Source organism: Lepisma saccharinum, chromosome 13 (assembly GCF_977018435.1).
Source record: "Lepisma saccharinum chromosome 13, izLepSacc3.1, whole genome shotgun sequence".
NCBI classification, from domain to species: Eukaryota; Metazoa; Arthropoda; class Insecta; order Zygentoma; family Lepismatidae; genus Lepisma; species Lepisma saccharinum.
The window spans coordinates 76,646,101-76,673,833 of record NC_139241.1 but is presented as its reverse complement, the minus strand read 5'-3'; the positions used below and the strand labels follow the sequence as shown (position 1 = coordinate 76,673,833).

Here is a 27,733-nt window from a genome sequence, read left to right as displayed (position 1 = left end):
GAAGGGATTATCTACGAAGTGAAATGTAAAGAATGTCAGAGTGTGTACATAGGAGAAACGAAAAAGAGGCTGAAAGACAGGTTGAAACAACATAGGGATGATGTACGACTTAAGAGAGAGAGAAATGTGATATTTAAACACACGAGAGAAACAGGACATGCCATAGAGTGGGATGAGGCTAAGCAAATAGGAAGGGAGAAGAGAGTAGTGAGATGTCCATATTGTTGCCAGTGAATGAATGCAAAACTGTGTCTCGACACTTTCAATTGAGTGCCTCGGGAGTAAACTTGACAACCAACACTCTGTTCAAAATTGAGTTGACATTGGATTCAGTTGCCGCACAATAGTGAATGAAGTTCCTTCAGTGGCCGCTGATAGCCAGAAACTCATGGGAACATCTGGGTAACCCATAAGTCACGACGTAATGGACAAGCTTCCAGCTGCATTTTTCTGATTCATACTCTTGTGGGTTATAAAGTTTTGCTCCCGAGCTGCTCAATTAACAGACTACGTGAGAATAAAAGTCGTTACATAGGTACCACAGTAGCCAGACCTAACACCTCTATATTTTTGCTTGTGGCAACACACGAAGGCTGTCATGCATACTTACAACCTGGACAACTTCAATGAAAAGATCACAGGCGCTACATCCCAAATCCATACTAGCAGACGTCTTATGCAACCGAGAGTGTTGAATTAAAGCATGCATTCAAACAGATGGTGCGCATATTACTGTGCTGTGTGGTTTTTAACGCACACAGCTGGAAAATGGAAATATTTATATAAAAGTTTGGATATTTGTAAATGCTTTTGCCTAGGTTTCTTTTTGCCCGGTAGCTGGGGAAGCAAATGGTTGTTTTCCTGTTTGAAAAGTAATAATAGGGCCTTGCCCCAGTGGTTGGGGGTGGGCCAGTTTGTCGGAGGTATATATACCGGTTTCAGACTTGTTACGGTCTCTCAGGCTCGAAGATACTCAGACAGTTGTTGACTCTCTCAGATACTCCGGTACAAGGCTGGATGGATTGAGGGAGTTTTTTACCGAGCCAGATGGATGCATCGAGATGCACAGAGAGTGAGTGCCATATGTGATAAACTGCAGGGGCAGGTTGGGTTAGCGCTATGCTAAATAGTGCGCTCGTAGAGTGAAGTCCTGTTCAGTGCATTTCTCTGTTCTGGGGCAAAAGGCAACCAGGAGCAGTTGTTGATGGATTGGTAATGGAAACATGTATATAGGGAGTAGGGGATGTGTGTAAGTAAACTATACATACAAGAGACATACATGAGACGTTAAATCTTGCCAACAACTGTAACTAAAACCATTACATGTCAATCACATACATATTTGCTTTCCTCCGTAACCAGACTTTTTCAACACCCCCTATTTTCTTAATCATTTGCATATTTTACTTCAAACTTTCAGAAAATGTTCAGAATAATCTGAAATTATTTTATTTCGAAAGAACCTGTATTAACTACACAACAAATTGTATTAAAAACAAAATTAATCCTTACCGCAATACTAAGGAGGTACCAGATACTGTTCTGGCGTGCCAACTGTGCATTCTGTAGTTCAGTCTTTGTTTTTGCAATCTGCTGCAGCAGCAAGCTAACAGGGTTCACCAGGACCTCTATTTCTGTTTGGCACCTCACTAAATTCCTACAAGCAAAGATTCACTATTGAAATGTCTCTAACACTTTTCACAAACAAAAATGATTTATAAATCATTAATACATACATTAATAATATTACAAGCAATTGGTTATCACTAGAGCCCAGATTTTTATGTAATATCAAAGTACAAAATATGTACATAAATATATAACAATAATTGATAAAATATGTACCTAAATACAGGGAGGTTATTTCAGTCGTTCACCGTCAGACCGTCGGCCGTCGAGCGCCCCGTTCATGCAACAGTTCCCGGCAAATTGACTTACAGGAAGTCCGTAACAGAAACCGCTTGCTTTGTAATGTTTCCACTTTTCACAATTACAGTTACAATTACAATTGAAATAAGCACGTACCTTGTCTCAAGGATGCTGGAAAAGGTGTCTTCCCAAATACAAATATTTCCGGCACCTTATTTCTGACATTATCCTCAGTTTGACAGAAATAGAAGACAGCATCCCGGCGCATAAAGCAAACCGAAAGCTTAAAATGATATTTAATAGTAATAATAATAATGATGATCACTAACCTCCTGTGTTATAAGAGATGTTGAAAATGACCTCCTTCAACAGCAATACAACACGTTTCTTAGGTTCAAGAGATCCTGTCTGTCGTAATTGCCTGACCACTTTTCTGCAAGAATTCGTTTTCACGTAATTATCGTACTTAAAAACTCTTTGTTCAAGACTATATTTGTTTAGTGGCATAACTAATGAATGAATAACAATTAACACACAATAAAACACTAGCACTGAATAGCACTAACTCAATAAAACAGTATAAAAAACACGCGTACTGATAAACGCAAACTGAAGTGTGCATGAGGGTACGGTACACTCACTACGTCTGATAGCCGATAGTGTTGCTAACCATTTTTCGGCAATGTCCCTACAAACACGTAAAGCCAAGTAAAGCGACTGAAAAAAACAACACCTCATGAGCATGCAAAACAGAAGATAAAATATACACATTTACTTACGAAATCTTTCTGCTCGGTGCTTACACAATTAATGGAGGAGCGAATTTACAATACAGGACCCCTCCCCGATTTTTGTAATATTTCGCATACTCACTAATTGAGGCCTCCTATAATCACGAATTTGAAGTTAAAATTTGGGGGTCACCTGTAGAAATTGCAAAATAAGTGAAATTGAGTGGTCCGCGATCGGCACGATTGCTCATTATTTACCGGAAGATTTTGTGTTTCCAATACTTAAAAAACGAAATATACATTCCTGATATTACTACGACCCCAAATTTTAACTATGTTTGCCTATCCTATCCTAACCTAACCTTACCTGAATGGTTCGTGGGGCTATTCGTCAATGGTTTGTGGGGCTACCCGTGCATGGTTTTTCGACCCCAAATTTTAACTATGTTTGCCTAACCTAACTTAACCTAAACTTACCTAGAATGGTCAGTGGGGCTATACGTGAATAGTTTTGATTTAATTGTGATTACGAACCGATAAAAAATCTTATTTTCGTAGCACTTTAACGGCAAACGTTCATCATCGAAGACGCCATTTTCGTATCCTGCACTTTTACGATCGATGCACTATTGCCAAACTTACCTGTAATCAAATCAGTCCACACTCCACATGTTCTTCTACATCGTGATTGTCGCTGTCACATGTAAGCAACTTCTTTGGGCAATATACCGAAATCCATAAGTTTATTAATTAGCCCACGGCCATCCTCCTGCACACTCCACCTAACAATCTGTACAACATTTACAACATTTTTACTGTTCTCTTCCGCCATTCTTACACGATCCATGCTCTCCAAGTATGAAATCAACAGTGTGGCAACGCTGTAGACAGCGTAACTAATTGCCAACGTCGTCAATTGTTCATATCAACAAATATGGCTACCATACTTGTATACGGAGAATCATTGCGAGAATTGAAAAGCTTATTTTACAACTTCTTCACGTTAATGAATATTTTTTTTTACCTCACCCCAACATGTTAACTTGAGATAAATCATCACGACTAATTATTTCGTGAGTATAAGACGTAGCATAGAAATTACAGAATGGTCCGGTATTGTAAATTCTTGCCTTAATGAATAATAATGGTGTGCGGGACAGAATTTTTTGGGTCTGGACGGGAATTTTTGTAAATCCCGACATTCGGGACGAAAAAATTTGCTTTTCACTTTAAGTGATTGTTTTTGCATTTCTAGAATAAAAACTTACAATTTCCGATAAGTTCCAGAAACTTACAATGCAGAAAACGTCGAGAATTAACGACTTTTTAAAGTGACCATTCGGTATTTCCCCACTGTTTGGGATCCCGAAAAGTTTGGATCGGGACGGGAAATTTTTTCCCGATCCCGGTCCTGACTTTTCGGGATCCCGCACACCCCTAATGAATAACGTTGAGTCATTTACTGTTGATTATGTTATTTGAAGTCATACATGCCGCTGCTGTGAAGAGATAGATATTGGTTGGTGATGCTGTATTTCCTGCAGTCTTCAACAATTCTGATCCCATTTTATTTATCTTTTTTTGTTTCTGTATCACTTAACATTGAAAATATTCTTTCCGTTTCCGCGTTAGAATGTGGCAATGTTAGCACTATTTTCGCGAGAGTGGAAATGTTTTCAAAAATGAACTTGCCTTGAAAGTTCTTGGTAACCGATAACATGTTTCAAAATTCTGATGGAGATTTGTTGGTTAATTCTTTGTTCTCCTCCTCGCTAAAGTATCCAGATAAACTAATCCATTCATTCCAAACCGAGCACGAAGAAAGTGCAACTGACTGGCGAGGAAGCTTTGCACCTTTGCACAATAAAATGTTGTTTTTTCAAGATTGAAAAAAGTCCCTAAGTTTGCCCTTATTTGGTAAAATCTGTCCCTACGCGGGCGAAATATAGTAAAAGTCTCCTATACGTAGGGACATGTCCCTACGGTTGGCATCACTGGCGACAGGTGTTGGGTTCGTTCAGTATGAAGCGCCTTCTCGCGGCTGACAACTCCCCGACCCCCGATAAGCTGCCGGCGCTGTCGCGAAAAACTGAGGATAAAGTAGCGATGTCTAATCTAGGATTAGATGTCAGAAATAAGGTGCCAGAAATATTTGTATTTGGGAGGACACCTTTTCCAGCATCCTTGCGATAAGGTACGTGCTTATTTCAATTGTAATTGTAACTGTAATTGTGAAAAGTGGAAACATTACAAAGCAAGCGGTTTCTGTTACGGACTTCCTGTAAGTCAATTTGCCGGGAACTGTTGCATGAACGGGGCGCTCGACGGCCGACCGTCTGACGGTGAACGACTGAAATAACCTCCCTGTATGTATTATCAAAAGGTTGGTTGGTTGATTTAGTGTTTTAAGTCCACTTTATGCACAGTAAGGCTAATCAGGACTGGACCTACAGTTTAAAGTGGAATCCGAAACACTATGTGCCTCCACCGGGTATCGAACCCGGGACCCCTTGATTACAAGGCGACGACGCTACCACTGTGCCATCGGGGAGGCCCTATTATCAAAAGGATATGTAGCTAGATATGTAGTATCAAAGAATATGTAATATTAATAATAATAGAGTATTCAAGCCATTTCAAGAATTTGGTAGATATTATATTCTATTTGAAGGTATTCAACATAATTTTAAGGACAGGAGTTGTTCAAATTAAAATTTGTTTCAAATTTATAAACTCAAAAAAGCGCAGCAATGTGTACATATTTAAGAAATTTTCCACTGCATTGAGGCAAAGAGAGCTCTTTGTAATTTTCGAAACAAATTGTAAAAAAAAAGCATCTACAGAAAGAACAATAAAATGAAAATACATAGCAACTTTTGTACAAGGGAACATATTGTGTAAACTTGCTATGTACAGGGAAGTAGTTTTCTTGTCCACCGATGCCAAGTTTCTAGGTCTTTGCCTAAACCTAAGAGCGAAACGAAAATATGAAAGCAGAAAGGGGAGAGGAGAGAAACTCTAGAATCTTTCGATAAATAACAGTTCCCACATTCTTTTTTGTCTTCATCTAGTCTTGGCAGTCAATTTTAGGTGACGGTAAGAACTATGCATCTCATTGATTAGAACATATGACATCACACGAGCTCCAAATTTTCTACATCATGTTTCAGAGATGCAAAATAATCTAACACGGTTATTTTTAGTGGATCTTATTTTATTTTATCTGCGAAATTTTGTTCTGGTTTCCCAGAACTTTCTCAAGCTACACTAAGATATCCATAATATAACACAACCTCACATGACTAGTCACTCTACACTTCTAAGAAGAACATGTTTCAGAGCTCGAAAATATAGGAAAAAGGATCAAGATAAGAAAAAATTACCGAAATATGTTGTTTTATGTAAAGTAGACGAGCAAATATGTAAAATATGTAATATCCTGGCAAAAATATGTAACATAAAACATATGCAAAATCATGTCAGTTATACAGCGTGACCACAAAGTCCTGGTACCGTTACAATGAAACTTAACTCCTAAACTATATGAGACTACAGCTCTCAAAGTTTTATTTACAATTACAACACTTCCACATGCACCCCGTTAGTTGCCCTCAGAATGTTGAGACAATATTCGATCTCCATCCATACACGCTGCAGCATAGCAGCATCAACAAAAAAACAAACAAAAAAAACAATAAATAATAATAATAATAATAAAATACCACTACTTATTAAAACTTTGAGAGCTGTAGAACACTTTCCAAAAAACCGCATTCTTCATCTCATATAGTTAAGGAGCTATGTTTCATTCTAATGGTAGCAGGACTTTGTGGATGCGCTGTATAATTCGTTGACATTTTCCTGTTTTCAGGGTATGAATCTAAAAAGGAATAGAATACTGTAACGCATGGATTTTACAACCATCCTTTACAACGGACTAATTAATAGAATAGCTTTATCTTTATTAAAATATTTGAGCTCATGGGTATTGACTTTGAGCTAATCTCAACAATACTGGAATATACTTTATTTTACCCATATCAGCATGCAACACTAAAGCATACAGTCTCTGTCTCTTTGTGAACCAGCAGCATGGAAAAGGGATAAGTCCAATTCATTGGCCAAAGGCCAAGACTGCAGTGGCGTACGCAAGGGGGGGGGGGTTACGGGGTTTAAACCCCCCCCTTGAGCTTGTGAAATATTATGAAAAATGCTGAGGAAAAAAAGTAAATGGCCAATTTTTCACAGTCAAAGATCTGGGACAATAATATTACTATTACTACTTCTACTACTACTATCAATAATAATAATAATAATAATAATAATATAATTATAATACTTTGAATTATTATTTCCATGCGGCATGGAGAAAAGCACAGCATTCCAAACACACGCGTCTTTCAGAGTGATGCCTTGAAAATAACCACGAGTTTATGAGGTTAGGTTAGGGTAAATATGATTTAAAAGAGAAAAAAGTTGTTTTGTATCTCAGTTTCAACAATGTTCAACACACTGGCGTACGCAGGATTTTTTTTTTTTCGGGAGGTGCTGGAATAGTAAATGTGGATAGCAAATGGCTTCGATTTGGAGGGCAGGATGCATAATAAAATATTTCGTATTTTTGGAGCTTTTCAGTCTATTAACATTGTATTCAAAGACAAAAATGGTAATCGGGATTCACTTTAAAAGAGGTTTCGCATTTACACATTTTGACTTTTTAAAGTTCTTAACGGATTTTTATTTGAAAATTCTGATTTTATCAAAATTTCGGTAAGGGCTAGAACACCATCGGCCATCCCTCTACGCACGCCAGTGTTCAATGAACATGTATTTTTTTTGTGTGTGAACAATGAGAATTAACTAAATAAAGTTATTGGTAAGTTGTAAGAGGCTAATGTATAGACAAAGGCTAGGCGGAGAAGAATACAGTCACCAATTCGCCTTCCCATTGTATTGTTTACCGCAGCTCGTTTGAATGTCTCTCTTTAAAATGTCTCACCTTCTTGACTAGACAATTATTCAAACGACAATAAGCTTAACTATTGTAAAATATTTTATTGGTAAGAACAGGGAGACAATCCAGGTGTGAATTATCGGGGACATTTATGCGGGGAAGAAGCCGGAAAAATTCCAACCAATTCCGGGAATCGAATCCGGATCTCCCGCGTGATTGTCACTTGTCAGACGCTCTACTGACCAGATCACCGCAGCTCCTTGGATGAGTTCCATACTTTGATTATTTCAATTTATTTTAATATATTTTCTTGTATTTATGGATCTTCTTCACCCTTGAAATGTCTCGCATCGTTGACCAGACAATTATATCGTAACAAAGAAACAAAAAAATGCTCCCAGGATTTGATAAAAATCGAATGACTAGAAAGTAATTTTGTTCTATTGTTTTCATAAATACTATATTTATGTAGATCTCTACTACTTAATAGTAGTAGTAGTAGTAGTGTGTGTGTGTGTGTGTGGTATTAGTAGTATTATTAGTATTAATTCAGCTAATTAATTAATTATAACTATTATTAATTAATTATAAGTATTATTAATTAATTGTGATTATTATTTAATTAAAGTATAATAAAACAATGGTAATGTGAATTTGGAAAAAAGTTTTAGAAATAACACCCCCCTTGATGAAATCCTGCGTACGCTACTGCAAGACTGGAATAAGCAGAAGTGGCTAACCCATAAAAGGGTGAACTATTTCAAAAGTAGTAAACAACTTCAAGGTTCTCTGAAAACAAGGAAAACAGTGATCTTGTGATTTCCCAAATATGGATAATTGATCTAGGACCAAATATGGGAATCTGACGATTACCCATAATGAGCAAATTTGAGGAAATGGACTTATGTATAAAGAGCCACTGAGATTGGAATAACTTTGAAAGGTCACTGGTAAGCAAAGGGACAGGAAGACACTTTGCTATAACCCCCCCCCCCCCAAATATGGAACAGCATCCCAGTCCAGGGGAATTGCTGCTCGATGCCGGATTTCTCCAGCCATATCTCTGAGTAAGGTAATGCACATCTTTTTACTAACTTAGACTAAATCATGGATAGTCTCCTACAGATATTAGACTTAGCTAGTTTAGGGAAAGAACTTAGAAATGCTCTATGTATACGCTTTGATGAATAAATTGTAAGAAATATGAAAGTGTGTCTTGTATTTTCATGTCTAAAGAACTGAGCTACGCAACTTAACGTAACGTCTCTATATGACGTTTTTCAAGCACTCTAGGCATAATATACAAATATTACACATCACATTGCTTCGGTAAAACACAAACGCAACCTGGGATAAAGAAATAAGAAACTACTTACAATTTTTCGATTTCAGGCTTCAGCCATCTTATTTCAGTAGTGGTCACGATAATTTCCCACCTCATTCTTTATTGATATTTTTTCTTTCCAGAATCGAATACAAGTTGACATAATTTCCACAAAGTTTTATATTAACAAATTTGAATAGTTTTTACAATATTGTCTGATTTTAACTTATTATTGAATAATTTGAAATAAAATAGGTTTTAAAAAAATCGCTACTATGTTGGGATATGGTTTGCTATGGTGAACAATAGATGGCTCTGGACTTATGAGTATTTTTCTAACATTTTTCTTTATTGTTTCTGAATGTTTTACTGTGGTGGAAATGAGTTAATATCTTGAATCTTTTTTACAGAATTTAGAATTTTATTTGAAATTGAGAAGATAAACCACACGTAGGAAGATAACAAAGTTTAATTTCTAATTGCCATAAAGAAAAATGTATGTCATTTCCTTTTATAGAAGTAAATCGCAAATCGCTCGCCCACAAGTGCTTCTTTGAGAGGTCCGAACAGGTGAAAATCACATGGTGAAAGGTCTGAGCTGTACGGTGGATGCGGAAGTGGTTCCCAGTGCATTTCCACCAGTTTTTGCTGTGTAACACCTGCTGTATGGGGTCTGGCATTGTCGTGGAGGAACAAGACCTGGCGTATGGGACAGCCTCGTCGTTTGCGTCGATACTGCACCTTAACTTGATCCAGGAGGCTGCAGTTGTAGGGTGCGTTGATGGTCCTACGTTCGTGTAAGAAATCCACCAGTAGGACCCCCCCTCCAGTCCCAAAACACCGTGGCCAACACCTTCCCTGCAGACAACCGAACTTTGGCCTTCACGGGGTTTCCTTCACCTTTCCTCCTCCATTCCATGCTGGCACGCTTGGATGCTGGGGTGTAATGATGCACCCATGTCTCGTCACAGGCAACGATGCGATGCAAAAACACTTCCCCTTCCACGGCAAAACGAGTGTGAAGCTGGCGAGCAATGCGAACTCTGTCATCTTTTTGAGCAACATTCAGCAGCTTGGGAACCCACCGAGCTGTGATTTTGCGGAAGCCCAAGTGCTTTGTGATGATTGATTGGACACTTCCATAGCTCACACCAAGTTCTGCCGCAATTTGCTTCACAGTGACTCGGCGATCCTGTTCGACAAGCTCACGAGCACGAGCCATGTTGTCATTCATCACACTGGTGCAAGGACGACGGGGGTGCACTTCATATGCAACACGTTCACGGTCTTGCTGGAATTCCTTACACCACACCTTCACTGTTGCCTACAAGAGGGTACCATTCCCAAACTGGGCCTGCAGTCTCCGGTAAATTTCGGCCGGTTTGACGTTTTCCTGGGTGAGGAACTTGATGATTTTGCTGTGCGCAACAGACACTGGCACACTCTGCTCACTCATCGTGAGAGCTACTAAACGAAGCATGCGACACGCCGACTGTTCTGGTTCCTGACTCACGACAGCCCCACCTACCGGCCTCACATGCCCAATCACACCCTGATACCCACTCCGACCCTTAGCCAATCAAGGCTCGTTCATATTTGATTCACCCTCGTAGTTTCCACCAAATCCAAAAACTAAATGCTAAGAACTCTAAATTTGGCCCTCCTAAACTAACCACATGTGTATTATTAGACCTAAGTGGAATTGTTAGGTTAGGACTGCCAGGTTAACAGCTCTTAGCATTTAGTTTTGGTAGAAGCTGGGTGTGTCCCGCACCAGACCCTACACCTACTTTCATTCTAGTTGATGAAATGATGATGATAATGTAGCTAGTGCATAACTCAAATACTTACTCCAAATGCTTATTAAAGGCATCGTCTCTCTGTAGCCTATCACGTTGCTTCAGGCAGTTGTAAACGACCTTCACCATTTCCACATTATCACTCTTCTGGTATCGTTCCTCTTTCGGACGTCTGCGCAAGGCCTCGTAAGCTTTCAGCCCACATTCCAACCTACAAAAAGTACAGAAATTTTGAAACAAAGTGACACCTTGCTGTATAATTTATTTTTGTTAAGCATTCTAGACATGATTCTTCTTATGTGTATGTATGTATTGCTTCCATTGTAGAAGCTTTCTTCTAGCTTATAGCTGTTACAAGCACAAGAAACATGCTTAAGGAGAGGAGTTAGTTACGTACCATGTGTGCATTTACTTCAGTATCGTCGGAATGGGCAATGCTACTAAAAAAAAAAAAAAAAGCTGGGCGAATGCAAGGGTATGAATTTCTCCCCATGTTGCAAGTGGAAGTGTTTTTTTATGTCGACTATTAACCCTTAACCGGGCAACCAGTGTCTATCTGACACTGTTGCTTATATTTCTGGTCACATACTCCAAACGATACTTCCTGCGAACATGATATTTTTTTACTTTGTTTCTTTCTCTTTTTTTTCTCATTTCACAATATTTGAAGGTCAGGTTTAAAAAAATATTTTCCATTTCATTTACGTAAACGGGCAAGCAGTGTCTGTCGGACACAGTGTACAATTGATATGTAAAGAAGTCTACTTGAATATGTATTAACAAATGTTTAATAAAAAATAAAGTATTTAATAAGACATCGCATAAAAATATTATTAACGCTGAAATAGAAAAAAATAAAAATATATGAGCAAATAAAACTATTTCCTCACACTACCTTCCGGCCTGACATGTTTCATATACTATGCTGCAAAAATACATCATCATGCAATTACGATGAATGATGATGATGAATACAAGAATTATGGACATAACAATGATGATTAGGTTCAATATCATGTCACTCGCTTGTTTCCAATACAATGAAACATAAAAATCTCGCATTAGAAGGGCAAATTCATTTAAAACAATGCAGTGTCCGACAGACACTGCTTGCCTGGACATGTTACAAAAATAGCTTGCCCGGATGCTAGACAAGATACTTGTAAAATATGATGAGTAAGTATTTTCAGAATTGAATGTATTTCTTATAGAGAAATAAAACTCAACAACTTCAACTTCAAGCTGTAGCTAATCAAATGTAAGTTTAGACTTTTCCACTGGTCAAAATCTTTCCGTTGATATATTTTTTATGCCATCAGAAGATTGATATTCCCAAGAGAACAAATCAAATAGTACTCCCATAAGCACAATGCATTTCTACTTGCCTCCTACAGCCATTCTGGCAGTGTTGCCAAACCTTATGCACATAAATGAACTAAATTTCAGCTTTCAAGGGGCTACATTTACATAGACTGGATAAAATGCCTCCTAGGATAATTGTAAGTGTCAAAGGGGTGGGTGCGATGCTATTATTATTAACTTTAAAGTCATGACAATTTATTCTTAGTTTTCCTGCAGCATCAACCATCTCAATAATCCACCGATGGTCGTATGAAATAAAAGTAAAGATAACAATATTATATTTGATTGATTTGTTGCTTAAAGTCCACTTTATGCATGGTAAAGCTAATCAGGACTGGACCTACAGTTTAAAGTGAGAATCGAACCACTATGTGCCTCCACCAGGTATCGAACCTGGGACACCTGATTGCAAGGCGACAAAGCTACCACTGTGCCATTAGGAACAATATTATGTCATATCCACGGTGCCATAAAAAGTAGCTGGGGAAGTAAGAGGGGGGACGGGGATGCAGCCAATATAACAATATCACACCACGTGCAAAATTTCATATACTCATCGCAAAAGTTCGTCTATGTGGCATCATATTGGGGCATGAGACCGAACACCTCAGTTCAGAGCCAAACAAGTGCATGAAAGAGCCAGATCTGGTTCCAAAAGAGATAAGTTGGCAACACTGACTTGGAGGGAATAGCCTGGTGGAAAATGTACCGCATGCCCTTAAGTGCCTGCAACATTGATTGATTTGAATTATTTTACTTCACTTCTCTGCTTCTTTTGGCTAACCACGAAGATGGTAATAAGATGGTAATAAGATGAACGGACAATCAGAAGTACATAGGGATGACAACACAAGCCCCACCGGGGATTCTACTGGTCGTGAGTCCAGAGGGCAGGGCTTCGCTAATGTGCAAAATCAGGATGGTCCCTCTAGGACCATAGAATTCAAGTACAATTCCCTGTTTTCAAGGCAAACTTTACAAAAATTCAAGGGTACAAGCATATACAAGGGTGTAAGGTTTTGCCAAGGACACTAACGAAGTAAACAGATTGAGAGAATTCTGTTTAATTTTCCACACAGCTCTCTTTTCCTTCCTCGATAAATATAAAAGGTAAACCTTGAAACACTTGCCTCACGGCATTTATAAAAATGTATAAACTCAATGGGATTTGGATTAATAGACGATTGCAATATTCCACGTTTATGGAGAAAAATTTATGTAGAATTCAAGCATATATCGGGAGCCAATAATTCAAGCATAATACAAGGAATTCCCGGTGAGTAGTCACCCTGAAAATGCAGTCCAGGGTGTTTTACGTGGAGGTTGACAATTGGGTGTCAATCGTGAAGATGAGGATGAGTGATGATATGAAGAAACTGATGAAGGGACACTCACAAAAACAATAATGACCAGGCCGTGATTCGAACCAAGGACCCCTGGCTACGAGACTCGGCAGCAAGCAACCCGGCGTCAGTGATTGTCTTTCCTGGTGAACGGAGTCTGCAACAGTCGCTAGAGTCGGCTATTAAAATTACAGTTTTGATATTGTGTGCTAACCTTGACTACAGAAGGTGTTGAAAATGATGTCCCTCTGCTGCAACACATTCCTGGCATCTCCGAAGGAAATTGGCATTTACACGTGCAAGTTCGTCTACTGTAATTCTCCCGATTTCTCATACAATACTCTCTTTTAACTCACGGATGGTATGCGGATTGTCTTTGTATACTTTATTTTTTTAGATTTCCCCATTTTCTTTCCACTTTTATTCAGAACTGACCCTGTTATTCTAAACTTTCTTTTACAAGGTTTAATATAGTGGTCCTACGTGGAACGGGAACACCAGGAAATTTCATTACAAAACGTCGTCGCAGTTCTCCACAATTCCTCTTTCCGAAGTAACACTCGACAAGATAAATCCTTTGTTGTAATGTAAACTTTTGTGGTGCCATATTAAGCCACAATCTTTAACACACGGAAACAACACAACTTCAGAGGGAGGATTATACTGGTGTCAGTCTGCAACGTCAACAGAAAGGGAAAGAGAGCGAAAAAAACAAAACAGACTGTAGCGTGGGACTGTCGCAGACCCATTCACCGGGAAAGACAAGCGCTCTCGCAAGGGCCGCTTGCCGCTGAGTCTCGTAGCGAATGTCACGGAATGCTCTGTAGATGAGAGTTCAGATGCCAAAGCCTCATTAGTTTGCTGAATGCAATCCAAGATGTAAGTGTGGAACTGAGGCTGCAATCTTAAAGCACTGTATGTGCCACATTTTTTGTTAACATCTACACTGAAGTGCCAAAAGTCATGGGATACCTACCTAATAATGAGTGGGACCCCCTCAAGCACGGCGAAGTGAAGCAATTTGACGTGGCAAGGACACAACAAGTCGCTGGTAGTCCGCTGGAGGGATGTGCAGCCATGCAGTCTCAATTGCCGTCCACAATTCGGTCATCGTTGCAGGTGGAGGATCCTGGGCACGAATAGTCCGTTCGATGACATCCCACATGTGCTCGATAGGGTTCATGCCCATGCGATCTAGGAGGCCAATTCATGCGTTGGAAGTTGCCAGAATGTTCATCAAACATGACATGGTGCATTGTCATCCTGAAAAATCCCATTGTTTGCAAGGTGCATGAAGTCCATAAAGGGTTGGAGATGGTCACCAAGCAGCTGAACAAAGCGATGAGCATTCATTCTCTGGTTCACGAGGACCACAGGACCCAAACCATGACGGAGCCACCACCAGCTTGCATAGTGCCTTGTTGACAACTTGGGTCCATAGCTTCATGGGGTCTCCACCACACCCGGACCCTACCATCCACACGTACCAATTGGAAACGTGACTCATCTGACCACGCGACACGTTGCCAGTCCTCTAAGGCCCAATGCACATGTTCCAGAGCAAATGTGCATCGCCGTCGCCGATACCCCATGGAGACCACTGAGTGCGATGCACTGACCTCTGAGACACGTTCCTGGGACGTCCTGCATTGATTCCTGCTATCAGATCATGCACTGCTGCTTGTCTGTTTGCCCGGACGAGTCTGCCCAGACATCGCTGTTCGCAGTCATTCATCACTTGTGGGCTGCCACTGCGTTGTGCCTGATGGGACGTAATGCCTCCAATGCGGTACTCACGGTCCACCCTTGTCACTGTGGAGCGAGAAAAGTTCAGTTTCTGGATGACTTCCGAAATTGCATGCCCCGTTTGTCTAGCACCAACTATCATCTCCCGCTCAAATGCTGCTAATGCCTGTTGGGTTGTCATCACCATGGTACAAGACGTTTCACTGCACTCACAGAAGTCTACCTGACAACACTGCAACTGCTTCGCGATGTTCAACTGGTTTGCCGCGATATTACAGTGCCATGAACTAGTTCCCTCCTGCCATCCCATGACTTTTGGCACTTCAGTGTATGATTAATTGATTGATTTATTGTTTGAAGTCCTCCCCGACAGAAAGGTTAAGTGGGGGACTGGACGTACAGTTTAAGGTGGGATCCGAACCACTGTGCCATATGCCTCCACCGGGTATCGAATCCGGGACCCCTTGATTACAAGGCGATAACGTTACCACTTGCCATCAGGGAGGCTTCATGCGAACATCTATGCGAAGAATTCCTCTGTGTTAAAATTGGCTCAGGCTGTACTAGAGGAATTCTAACACAACACATACATTTTTTTATTTTTTATCTATAAGTTACTCTCTCTCTCTCTAGACATTTTAAACCCGAAGGTTTAAACTTTCCATATACCCCTATCCTGGGCATGATCAATCCAATCTTTTCCATCCTTACCAATTTCCTTTAGGTCCATCTCAACGTTATCCTTCCATCTTTGTCTTGGCATTCCTATAGGTCTCTTATTTTCCTGTAGTTTACGGTTATTACAAGCATAAGGAAACAGTTTTTCTTTGACGTTAATGCGATAGGTGCGGATATCAAACTCTACATCAGATATGTAGATGATGTGCTAATTATTGCTAAAAATGAGAACACCATCATGGACGTATTTAAATTGTTAAATGAATCACATCGTCGCATAAAATTCACTTGCGAACCCATGAATAACAATGTAATTTCTTTCCTTGATCTGCAAATTAAGACAACTGACTCAACAATTCAAACATCAGTCCATAGGAAAAAATTAGCGGGGGAAAAATACATCCACGCCAAATCAGAACATTCGCGTATAACAATGGATAACATATTTTTAAATTTTTTCCTGAGAGCACAAAGACTATGTTCTAATAATGAGGATATCAAAAATGAATTCAGCATTGGCTGAATTGGTTATGAATGAATGGGAAAAGAAAGTGATAGAAAAGGGAGGTGACAAAATGATTCTGTTTTGCAGATATGTGGACGACTGTTTTGGCATATGGAAGGGAACGAAGAGGCAGCTTGACATTTTTGCCAAAGAAATTCAAGATGAAGAAAGAGGGATATTATTGGAACTTGAAATAGAAGAAGAAGACAAGTTAAGCTATCTAGATATATTGATGAAAAGGAAAAGAGGACAAGAAATTGAAACCGCTTGGCATCAGAAGAAGTGTGCAGCAGGGGTATTCTGCCACAAAAGAAGTGATGTAAGTGAGGTGACAAAAATAAATTTTATAAAGAATATGGAGGACAGAATCAAGAAAATATGCATGAAAGAATGTGAAAAAGAAGGCAAAATAAATAGCCTATGGAAACAGCTGGAAAAGAATGGCTATGAGAAGCAGGATAGACTGGACATAAACAGAAGAAGTAAGAAAACGGGCAGGGGAGAATTGGCAGAGAAAGAAAAAGAGGAGAGAAGGTTTGGAATAAGGAGTATGGGGAAGACCACAGAAAAGATATGCAAAGTACTTAGGAAAGCAGGAATTAAAACTTACAGGAAGGGAGGGAGAAGCATCTTAGGAATAGCGAGGAATGCTAACAAGAAAAAGGAAAACAGAGAAGAGGAAGAAGAAGGGATTATCTACGAAGTCAAATGTAAAGAATGTCAGAGTGTGTACATAGGAGAAACGAAAAAAAGGCTGAAAGACAGGTTGAAACAACATAGGGATGATGTACGACTTAAGAGAGAGAGAAATGCAATATTTAAACACACGAGAGAAACAGGACATGACATAGAGTGGGATGAGGCTAAGCAAATAGGAAGGGAGAAGAGAATGCTAGTGAGAAAATGGAAGGAAGCCAAGGAAATAGAGAAGAAAGGCGAAGAAGACACAATGAACTGGAATGGGGGACTGAAGTTAAACAAAGAATGGAAGAAGATGTTGGAAAGAGTGGAAAGGACGAGAGAAAAAGAGGAGAGGAGAAGGAAGAAAAATGAAGGGAAAAGAGCGTGAGATTAAAAAGTCCAACCACATTGTATATGGAAGTAATTGTGTTTAGCCTTTTAGGTGAAAGTAAAGTTGGAAAGTGAAAGTCATCTGCTAGAAAGTTCCAAACAACTTTCTAAATAGTCTGGAGGGAGTAATGTTTGTGTATATATATTACCCTTCTTGTTGTATCTGGTTACTTTTGTACTTGATACAGAGTCTGAAGAAGACCTTGCTAGAAGGTTGAAACGTTACGTTAGTTTATGTTTTTAATAAAATAAATTACTGCCTTGGTCAGCATATTTAGTTTTTCATAATCATGGAAACAAGGCTTAATGGAGTTATCAAAAATGAAGAAGAAAGGCTCTTTAATATAGCAAAAGAAAATGGCTTTCACACTAACAGAATAAACCAAATCAAAAAACAAGTTGCAAGAAAACTAAAGGAAAACAGAAATACAGACAAAGATGAAAAATCTGTTGAAAAGAAATTTGTGTGCATTCCATTCCACAAGGGATTCTCACATAAAATTGCAAAATTTTTTAGAAGTTTTAATTTCAAAATTGTTTTTAAATCGCCAAGAAGTTTGGAATGTACATTTAATGAATTCAAAATGAGAAACTCTCTACCAGATGTGGAAACCACAGGAATATATAATATAAGTTGTTCATGTTCAAAAGATTATGTGGGACAAACAGCAAGGAAAATGGCAATAAGATGGCACGAACACGATTTGGACATTATAAATCTAAACCCAAGAACAGGTTTGTCAACTCATATCATCGAAGAGAAGCATTTGATTAAAAAGAGAAGGGCTTTGATGAATTTGAATTACCTGATGATATTTGGGATTCATAATTTTAAAAAAATCTGAAATAAAAATAAAACAGACTGCTTTTTTCACAGTTAAGTTGCTATATTACAACACTGTAACGTTGACAACATCCATTATATAACAGATTCTTTTTGTTTAAAAAAATTGCTAACCATTGTTATAACTGTATCTTTAGTCAAAATGAAAATAAATGTCTGATGAAAGGAGCGTGTGTTCTCCTGAAACGTCACAAAGAAAAACTTTTTTCTTATGCTTGTAATAACCGTAAACTACAGGAAAATAATTCTATAATGCAAGCAATGCGTACATACAAGAAAAACTACAGGTCTCTTACCATAAGGTTTCCCAACAAGAATCCTGTAAACTCCTCTTTCCTCTCCCATTCGTGCCACATGGCCTGCCCACCTAAGTCTCCTTGATTTAATTATTCTTATAATATCTGGAGAGGAATAGAATTATGTAACATTCTCCATTCACCTGACTCCTCATCTCATTTAGGTCCAAATATTTTTCTAAGGATTTTATTTTCAAATACTCTTAATTTATGTTCCTCTTTTAATGTAAGGGACCAAGTAATACTATATAATACTATATATACCATATAATACTACAGGAAAAGTTACTGTTTTGTATATTTTAACCTTTAGTTTCTTAGACATTATACGAGAAGATAGAAGTTTATGAAGAGAAAAGTAACATGTTAGTATTACTTCTAAAAACTTGAATTTGGAAACTTATTCAAACGAGTTGTTATCAATAATTAGATTTTGATTATTACCTAACACTGTTTCAGCCTGTAAGCATATAATTAGTTTTATCTTTGCTAATTTCCAAACCCATAACTCCTGCTCTAGAAGTTACTACATAATGTTAATTGATATCACGAAGAATGTAGACTTACTGTGTATCCAGTGCATCATGTTGGCGTATTTTAGAGAAGGGACTCCTCTGCAGTTCTAAGGTTTTGGTATTAAGTGCATTTGCCTTGGTCTCATGCTGGTTCACTATTTTCTCAATGGTTTTCACTTTCTCCTGAGCAACTTTCTGACTCCTGCACCAATCTTCAAATATATTGTTACAAGCTGCAAAGAACAAAGCAATGAAACAGATGGGAGTGCAAATAGGCTATCATGCCACAAATACGAGGACAAGTCAGTAAGTAGGTCACAAACTAGTGTGTTTTATCTTCAACATACTATGCCATCTAGTCATTATGTATCCTCCAAAAAGAAAAAAATATATAAATTGCAATCACAAGTAAAAAAAAATTACTGACTAAATTGGCCATTAACAGAGGCATGCATATTTAGTTTTTGATGAAAACACAAAATGTGAAATAACACACTCTAATGTTAATTTTTCATGTTTCTGAAAGGTGTGAGGTGCATTTTCCTACCTTGCTTTGTTACGAAATAATGCGAAATGAACTCTTAAACATGAAGTTTAGAGTTTATTTACCAACGCGACCATCTGAAGTCAGAATAATCCTGCAAGTTACGCAATTCACGGAAAATTGATTACAGTAATTCTGCTGTAAATATTTGAAAAGCAAAAATGGACCCCTTTATACAGGAATAAACTTAATATTCTGGTAACGACATAAACGTGTTATTAGAAGGGATATGTTTATTTTGTGTAATAAGTACAGTTTTGAAATCAAATTTGGGATTATATTCAAAATTTTAAAACCAACGCTTTTGAACCCGAAATTGACTGTTTTTGTACCGAAATTTTGCCTTTTTATTTACCAAAAATATGTGCTTCTAAACATTAAATAAAAAAATTTAAAAAACTGGCAAATTACAGACCAAGGTGTCAAGAAAACTAACATTTCTAACCATTTTCCAGCCCAGATAGTAGCAAGATCATGATTTGACCTTAATTATATTGGTTGAACATAGAGCAACTAACCTATTCCCTTGTTGTTTACTTGTTGCTCGTAGCTACTAATGTCTAGGCGTAGAGATTCACTGAAGAAATGATGCTGAGCCAACAGCTGCTGGAGTTCCACCATCATCCTCTGTGTTAACTTATGAAGATACGAATTCCTCTGCAAAATATGCATCCTGAAATGAAAAAAAAAACCACCAAAGTCTCTATTACTGTGTTGGGAACTGTTGCAAGGAAATAACATCTCCCGGAGTTATCTCTTTATGTGCATTTATTTACACTTCTACCCTTCGCCGTATATACATCTTTCCGTAACAAATCCAATATCAACTGCTCCCGGTTGCATTTTGCCCCATAACACAGAGAATTGCACTTATCAAGACTTCACTCTACGAGCGCACTATTTACCATACCACTAACCCGCCCCCGCAGTTTATCACTCAGAGGTCCCTACGCATACGGCGCTTACTCTCTGTGTGTATCGATGAATCCAAAAAACTGTCTTAATCCATTGACGGACGGCCACTTTCTGCGATCTGAGAGCCTGAAAATCTGAGAGCATAAGAGAAACCGTAACAAGTCGGAACCGGTATTTATACCTCTGACAAATGACCCGCCCCCCCCAACCAACAAGGCAAGGTCCTATTGTTACCTTTCAAACAGGGAAGCCGTTGAGGGAACCTGCCCATCGGCTTCCCCAGCTGCCAGGCATAAAGCAACCTAGGCCAGATCATTTACAAAGAAATAAATTCGTACATATTTGGTCTAGGAATTAATTCGTGCGCCTGGACAAGAGATGGCGTAACGAGCGTATCGTCCCACAGTTCCGTGTAGCCACACATGCGTTGAAAACTCCTGTCAGCGCGCATCGTTCGTAGTATAGGGCAGTTGATTGACGCGTCAACAACAGCATTTTGTAGTCAACTGAACATGGCGCAGTTCATGCCAGATAAAGTGTTTTTGCGGGGTGTTCTGCTTCATTACTTTAACATGCAGAAAAGTGCTACTGAAAGTCATCGTATTTTGGTGGAAGTGTATGGTGACCATGTGCTAGCTGAGCGAACGTGTCAGAAGTGGTTTGCATGGTTTAGAAGTGGTGATTTCGGCCTGGAAGACCAAGAGCGACCTGGACAGCCAAAAAAATTTGAAGACGAAGAATCGAGAGCATTGCTCGATCAGGATTCGTGTCAAACGCAGGAAGAACTTGCAGAAGCATTAGGCGTTGATCAAACAACAGTTTCCAAACGCCTCAAAGCCATGGGAATGATTCAAAAGATGTCACATTGGGTTCTACATGAATTGAAAGACAGAGACGTTGAAAGATGAAAAACCATTTGCGAATTGCTGCTTCAAAGACAGAAAAGAAAGGGGTTTTTGCATCGCATTGTTGCTGGCGATGAGAAGTGGATCCATTACGAGAACCCGAAACGAGATATTCACTGTGCAAAGGTTATGCTGTGCATATGGTGGGATATGAAACGTGTGGTGTACTATGAGCTGCTGCAACCGGGTGAAACTATTAATGGAGAACGTTATTGACGACAATTAATGCATTTGAAGCAAGCTCTGGCCAGGAAACGACCAGAATGGGAGAACAGACATGATAAACTTATTTTTCAACATGATGACGCTCGCCCACATGTCGCAAAACCGGTCAAAACCTATTTAGAAAATGTCGGATGGGAAGTTTTACCCCACCCACCGTATTCACCAGATGTTGCTCCTTCGGACTACTACTTGTTCGATTGCATGAATAACGATTTGATTGGACAACGGTTCACTTCTTCAGAAGATATCGAAAAATGGGTCTCCGACTGGATCGCTTCAAAGGATGAGGACTTCTTTCGCCACAGAATCCGTAACTTGCCTGACAGATGGGCGAAAGTGGTGGCTCGCGATGGACAATATTTTTTCTTAAGGTATTTATGTATTTTGTGTTTGAACTACAGCTTCAATGTGTGCGTAACAACCACACGAATTAATTCCTAGACCAAATATATACTTTTCAATTTCCAGCTGTGCACGTAAAAAACACACAGCAGAACGAACCTAGAGAAATAAATGCAACATTTTGTGCAGATGTGGCATGACAAGCTACACATGTTGCTTGTTACTTGCTAGACATTTGAGTGGTTTGTTTTGAATGGCTATTCTGTTTTCACTCTGTACCCTTACATAATTCGTAAACATCTACGAATTTTGGCAGTGATGTTACTACATTTGAAACTTCATTGTTGTTTCCACAGCAGACGATTTTCATTAAACCAGCTTCCTGACCAAAGTGCCGCCACCCCTATTTTGCCAATGATCACGTCCAGTTTACACATGCGAGCTAAGACAGCCAGACAGTAAGGATGAATGGTGACACAATGAAATTGACGATAGTTAGGCTTACCATATTTTTTTGGGTCCAACCCAGGACATATTCGCGATCAACTACGTTACTGCTGAATATTTTTTTTTTTTTACAAAAATAAATTTAAATTACTTAAAAGCCATAACCTTTTATTGGAACATTAAACTATAAATTGTACAATTAATTTTCAAATGTTTAATTGAATAATACATTTTCTGATGTTTAGGAAGCCTCTCTGTTCTAGGTAGCATTCTCTCTTAGTTGACTCAGTTGCACTTTTCACTAGACATGACTTTTTTCAGAAATGGCTGTTTTGTTTTAATAAGATCATAAAATTCACAACATGAAAGTTATGAATTAATTTTAACATTCAGCAGATGTTTAACAGTGGATAGTAGAAGTCTACCTCTTTCTGCAGACCAAATATTCCCCATAATTGAAAATACTCTCAACTGGAGCAGATGTTCCAGGCAAAGACATAGCAAACTCAACCATTTTAGAAATGTTGGTACATGAAATATCAGTCTTTTGAAACATCTTAAAAATTGCTTGCCACTTCTCTTCAATAGTATCTGGTACTTTTTCAGAACTTGAACCACAACCTACCTTTTGGGTTTGAATAACCTCGTTCAACAATGTACGTTCTGGTCGTGAATATTCCATACCGGTAGCTATTTTCATGTTCAAAACCCCGGACATTTTGCAATCCCGAACAGCTCTAAAAAGCCAGGACTGTCCGGGATAATCCCGGACGTATGGTAAGCCTAACGATAGGACAATCACAGCCACACATGGAGAGCACAAAACACAAGTTCCACAGAGGATTATCCAGATACTTGTTAGTCTGCAAAATGCAGTCCAGTGTGTACTACATGGAAGAGAAGTTCACATTTTCAAATCTTCAGAAAGGGCCACCCCGTAACACTCTGATCAGGATTGGATAGAAACAGTCTAGAAAAAATTAGTTCCATGTTCTTCTTAAAGGTTCGCATAACCACTATTTGTAGATGCAAAATAATATAATATGGTTATTTGAAGTGTTTTTTTTAATTTTTTTCCTGCAACGTTTCATCCTGGTATCAAACTTACATCAAGATAAGCACACACACAACCTTACTTGACTAAGTCATCAGTCCAGGTCCAATAGTCACAGTCATGACTAGTTATGTTTAGTTGTGTGTGTGCTTATCTTGATGTAAGTTTGAGAAAGTTCTGGGATACCAGGATGAAACGCAGGAAAAATTTAAAAAGAAAAACACTTCAAATAACCATATTTAGAGGCATGCATATTTAGTTTTTCACGAGAACACGAAATGTGAAATAACACATTGTAATGTTAATTTTTCATGTTTCCAAAAGGTGTGAGGTGCATTTTCCTACCCTGTTTTGTCACGAAATGATGCGAAATGAACTGCAAAATGTGAAATAGACTTTTAAACACAAAATTTAGAATTTATTTACCTACGTTACACTTCCTGAAGTCAGAATTATCTTGCGAGTTATGCAATTCACGGAAAATTGATTAATTCTGTTATAGATATTTGAGAAGCAGGAATAAACTTAATATTCTGGTAACAACTAAAATGTGCTATTAGAAGGGATATGTTTATTTTGTGTAGTAAGTGCAGTTTTAAAAACAAATTTGGAATTATATTCACATTTTCAAAACCAAAATGTAATTTTATATACACGGCTATAACAGCCAAATTTTATTTTATTTACCGCTTTTGAACCCGAAATTGACTCTGTTTTTGTACTGAAATTTTGCTTTTTTATTTACCAAAAATATGTGCCTCTAACCATATTATATTATTTTGCATCTATGCTTTTCTCTTTTTATACAAAGAATTATAAGACTGTTATTTCTACTTTATGAAAAAAAAAGTACCACAGCTTTCAGACAAAAGCAAAACAGTCCCCTTCACTGTTAATGTACAACCAACAGACAAGGCAACTCTGTGCATGCAAGCTGTCAAATAAAGGCTAATAGCAAGTCTACAACAGAAAGTTTGCCCATTTACACAGGCAACACACACCACTGTGAAGGAAGCATTATTTCAGTTTTATTGCGACTAACTGTACTTGAATTGCTTCACAAAAGCTACACTGAAATTCTTGCTCCTTACCCAACACAGAAACTTAACCATGAGCTTCCTCTGAACAAAACCTATTTAAAATAATTTATCAACATGCTGTCAGACTTACATTTTAACTCGGTGTGCCTGAAGGAACCGCTGATACAAGAGAGCCTCCTGGTTGAGGAAGAACACGGCGTGTGCCCAGCTTCTCTTCTGATGGATGTATTCGAAAGGAGCTTTCGGGTCGTCCATCATCTTTATCACCAGCTGAGGCACTTTCGGTTGCGTCTGGGGGATTGTGAACTTCCCTTTCCGATAGACATACACAATCCAATCCTCTTCGTCCTAGAGAATAAATAAATTAAAATTAACATTGAAGGGAGGGGGAGGGGAAGAGTAAGGGTGTCCCCTTTCTCTCTCCAATTATAACAAATAAGATTTTCTCAGCAGAATTTTGATGCAAATATGTGCTTGGTGTACATTAATAATATTCACCATAACGATATGTTTACATATAACTTTGTTAGATTGCCTTATAATAAAGGGGTACTGGGTTTGATACCTGGTGGAGATACATTATGATTCAGATTCCACTTTAAACTGTAGGTCCGGTCCAAATTAGCCTATCTGTGCATAAAGTGGGTTACAAAAAACTTCATTAGAATTGGCCTTTTATCTTAGAAACACTTGCATTCCTAAAACATTAAAATACTGACCAAGGTAGAATTTATTGTATAAAAAATATATATACACTAGAAAGGTAACATTTCCACCCTCTAACAGGGTCTTCTTCAGACGAATATTCATGAAAATATATATAAAATATTTATATAATTTTTATTATTATATTTTATACAATAAATTCTGCCTTGTTCAGTATTTTAATGTTTTATTAACATGGAAGCAACAATTTTCAAAATCTTTTCAATCACTGCACTTTTATGACCAATTTTCAGATCTATTTGATCATACAATTAGTGAAAAATGTTTACTAAACCAATGAGAGGGATTTGGATCCATTCAATGCTTCCTTTATATACAGTCATGTTATTCTTTATCAATTGAGATATACGTACAATTTGGTCACTAAATGTTAGGTTTGTTAACTATGTTTTCAAGTAGATTTTACTTTGCTTTTCTCCCGCATTTTGCTAATTGCGAAGAGACACTCTCAAAGAACATCCTTGTCCAGGCCAGGATTCAACCCTGGGACCCCTGACATCATAGCATGCTCTGCTAACCACTCCACAGTGGAGGTCGGTGTGAACTAGGAGATATGGTACCCAAGTGTTAAGGTCAAGTTTCAAACATTGGTTTGTACACCATTTTTCCACTCAAACTTCAAAATATCATGACACTCCTGACCAACCTCATGGAACCCTGGTTGAGAATACCTGAATTGGGTGCATGAACCCCAGAACTGTTTTATAACTGTTTTATGCTGGGCACATTGTTGAGAAACTGTGAACCTGAAGCATTCTGTTTACTTACCGGAGAAGACCAGCACTGCAGAGCCTCCTTCTGCAGATCTGCGTGGTTTCCCCTCGGCAGCAGGATCTCCTGTTCCGCCACCTCAAGTTTGGTGTCCCGTTCGATCCACAGCTGCAAGGTGCTCATGGCTGTAGAATTGTCGATTTCGTAGCTGAGCATCTGGTTCGTTTCTGCACTGTATATGTTCACGATCTGAAATAATATAAACAATGTAAATAAAAATGTATTTCTAGTAGAGAGTTTTTAGCCGATACCAAAAAGCTATCAATACTGGGAACTTATATAATTAATTAATGCATGTCAGCACATGACTGATTCATTTGGTTTATTTTACATTGCTTTTCTACCACTTTTCGCTAATCGTGAAGATGAGTGATGAAATTGATGAACAACAACAAACACCAATGTCCAGGCTGAAATTTGAAACCAGGATCCATGACGTCAAAGTGCACTGTGCTAAGCAATCTGGCACAGAGATTGGCATCAAAAGAGAACAGTGTATCTATTTTACAAAAACCAGGACATATGAATTATATGTTAAGTCATAAAATAATACAAGGATCGTTCAAGATTGACAGACTTTTATTTCTAGGAAAAAAAATGTAAAGTTCTACAAGCACCAAACTATGAGAGTTTTTCAAAGGAATTCCCCTGAGCATCGAGGCCCCACTGCCATCATTGTGTCAGTTCCCCAAGTCCTTTGGCGTAGAAGGAAGTTGACTGCTGTCGTAGATGCAGCAGATCATCATTTGTCAGTGCTTCAACTGTCTTCAATTTCTTCCCTCTCATGTGCTTAAACAAATCTGATAATCACTGAGGGCTAAGTCCGGAGTGTAAGAACATGGTGCAAAATTCTTCCGAAGAGTTGTTGCTGTCAAATTTACCATGTGGGGCCATGCATTGTCATGGTAAAGAATGACATTTGCAGACAACATCCCTGGTCTTTTCTTGCAAAAGGCATTACATACGGCACCCTTCATCAATGTGCAGGAATAGTGGGCATTAATCATGACACTTTTCCAAAAAAATTCAAATAAAGGTGTCAATGTGGTTCATTCGTCAGCAACTAGGACAAATGCGTCCATGCGGTTCATTCGTCAACAACTAACTCTTGACATCATTCTTGCCCGTGACATTCTTTGCTCCCCAGACTGTGTTTACAATCATTTCAATAGGCTTCAGGTTCTTCTTCACAAGGAATTTGATCCTACCCCGCTGCTCCACAGCTACCACCATTTTTGCTAACACTAATGTGCATGCACAAATACTCACGAAGAACGTAGGTACTCTACATCCTCAGGTAGTAAAGTAACAAAATGGCAGTATTATGTACTAAATTACACGTTATGAATAGATAAAAGTGGAAGGAAACAGCAGACACTTACCACACCAAAGAAAATGTCTATATTTCGTATCTCAGCTACATGTTTGCTAGAGAAACAAAAGATGGCATCATACTGCTGTATAGCCAGATGATGGGAGAAAACTAGGGCTGAGCCGATAACAATGTATCGGTATCAGAAAGTATCTGTTGGAATTCATCTACCGATAGCAGCCGATACTTTCCCGGCATCTTGGTCTTTTACGGGGTCCGTGAAAATGCAGCATGACACTTTCGCGGAGTCTAATTATCCTAGAAATTATGCAAATTTCAAAGTTTCTTATTATTTTGTACCAATTTTGCACAAAAAACTATATTTTGTCTATATATTTTCATATTTTCTGATTTA

The 27,733-nt window shown here is 38.4% G+C and overlaps 1 protein-coding gene across 2 annotated transcripts in view; it reads right to left on the bottom strand.

Moving 5' to 3' along the window:
* IKKbeta (inhibitor of nuclear factor kappa B kinase subunit beta) overlaps window positions 1-27,733 on the bottom strand; it is a 234,497-nt gene that overhangs the window by 16,910 nt on the left and 189,854 nt on the right. For both annotated transcript variants that reach the window (XM_083134475.1, XM_083134474.1), the window contains exons 9-14: window positions 26,004-26,195; window positions 24,640-24,857; window positions 20,100-20,254; window positions 19,090-19,270; window positions 10,730-10,888; window positions 1,513-1,657 (exon numbers count right to left, since the gene is read on the bottom strand). In XM_083134475.1, the coding sequence (XP_082990601.1) occupies window positions 1,513-1,657; window positions 10,730-10,888; window positions 19,090-19,270; window positions 20,100-20,254; window positions 24,640-24,857; window positions 26,004-26,195 (1,050 nt within the window). The remainder of the gene's footprint in view (window positions 1-1,512; window positions 1,658-10,729; window positions 10,889-19,089; window positions 19,271-20,099; window positions 20,255-24,639; window positions 24,858-26,003; window positions 26,196-27,733) is intronic.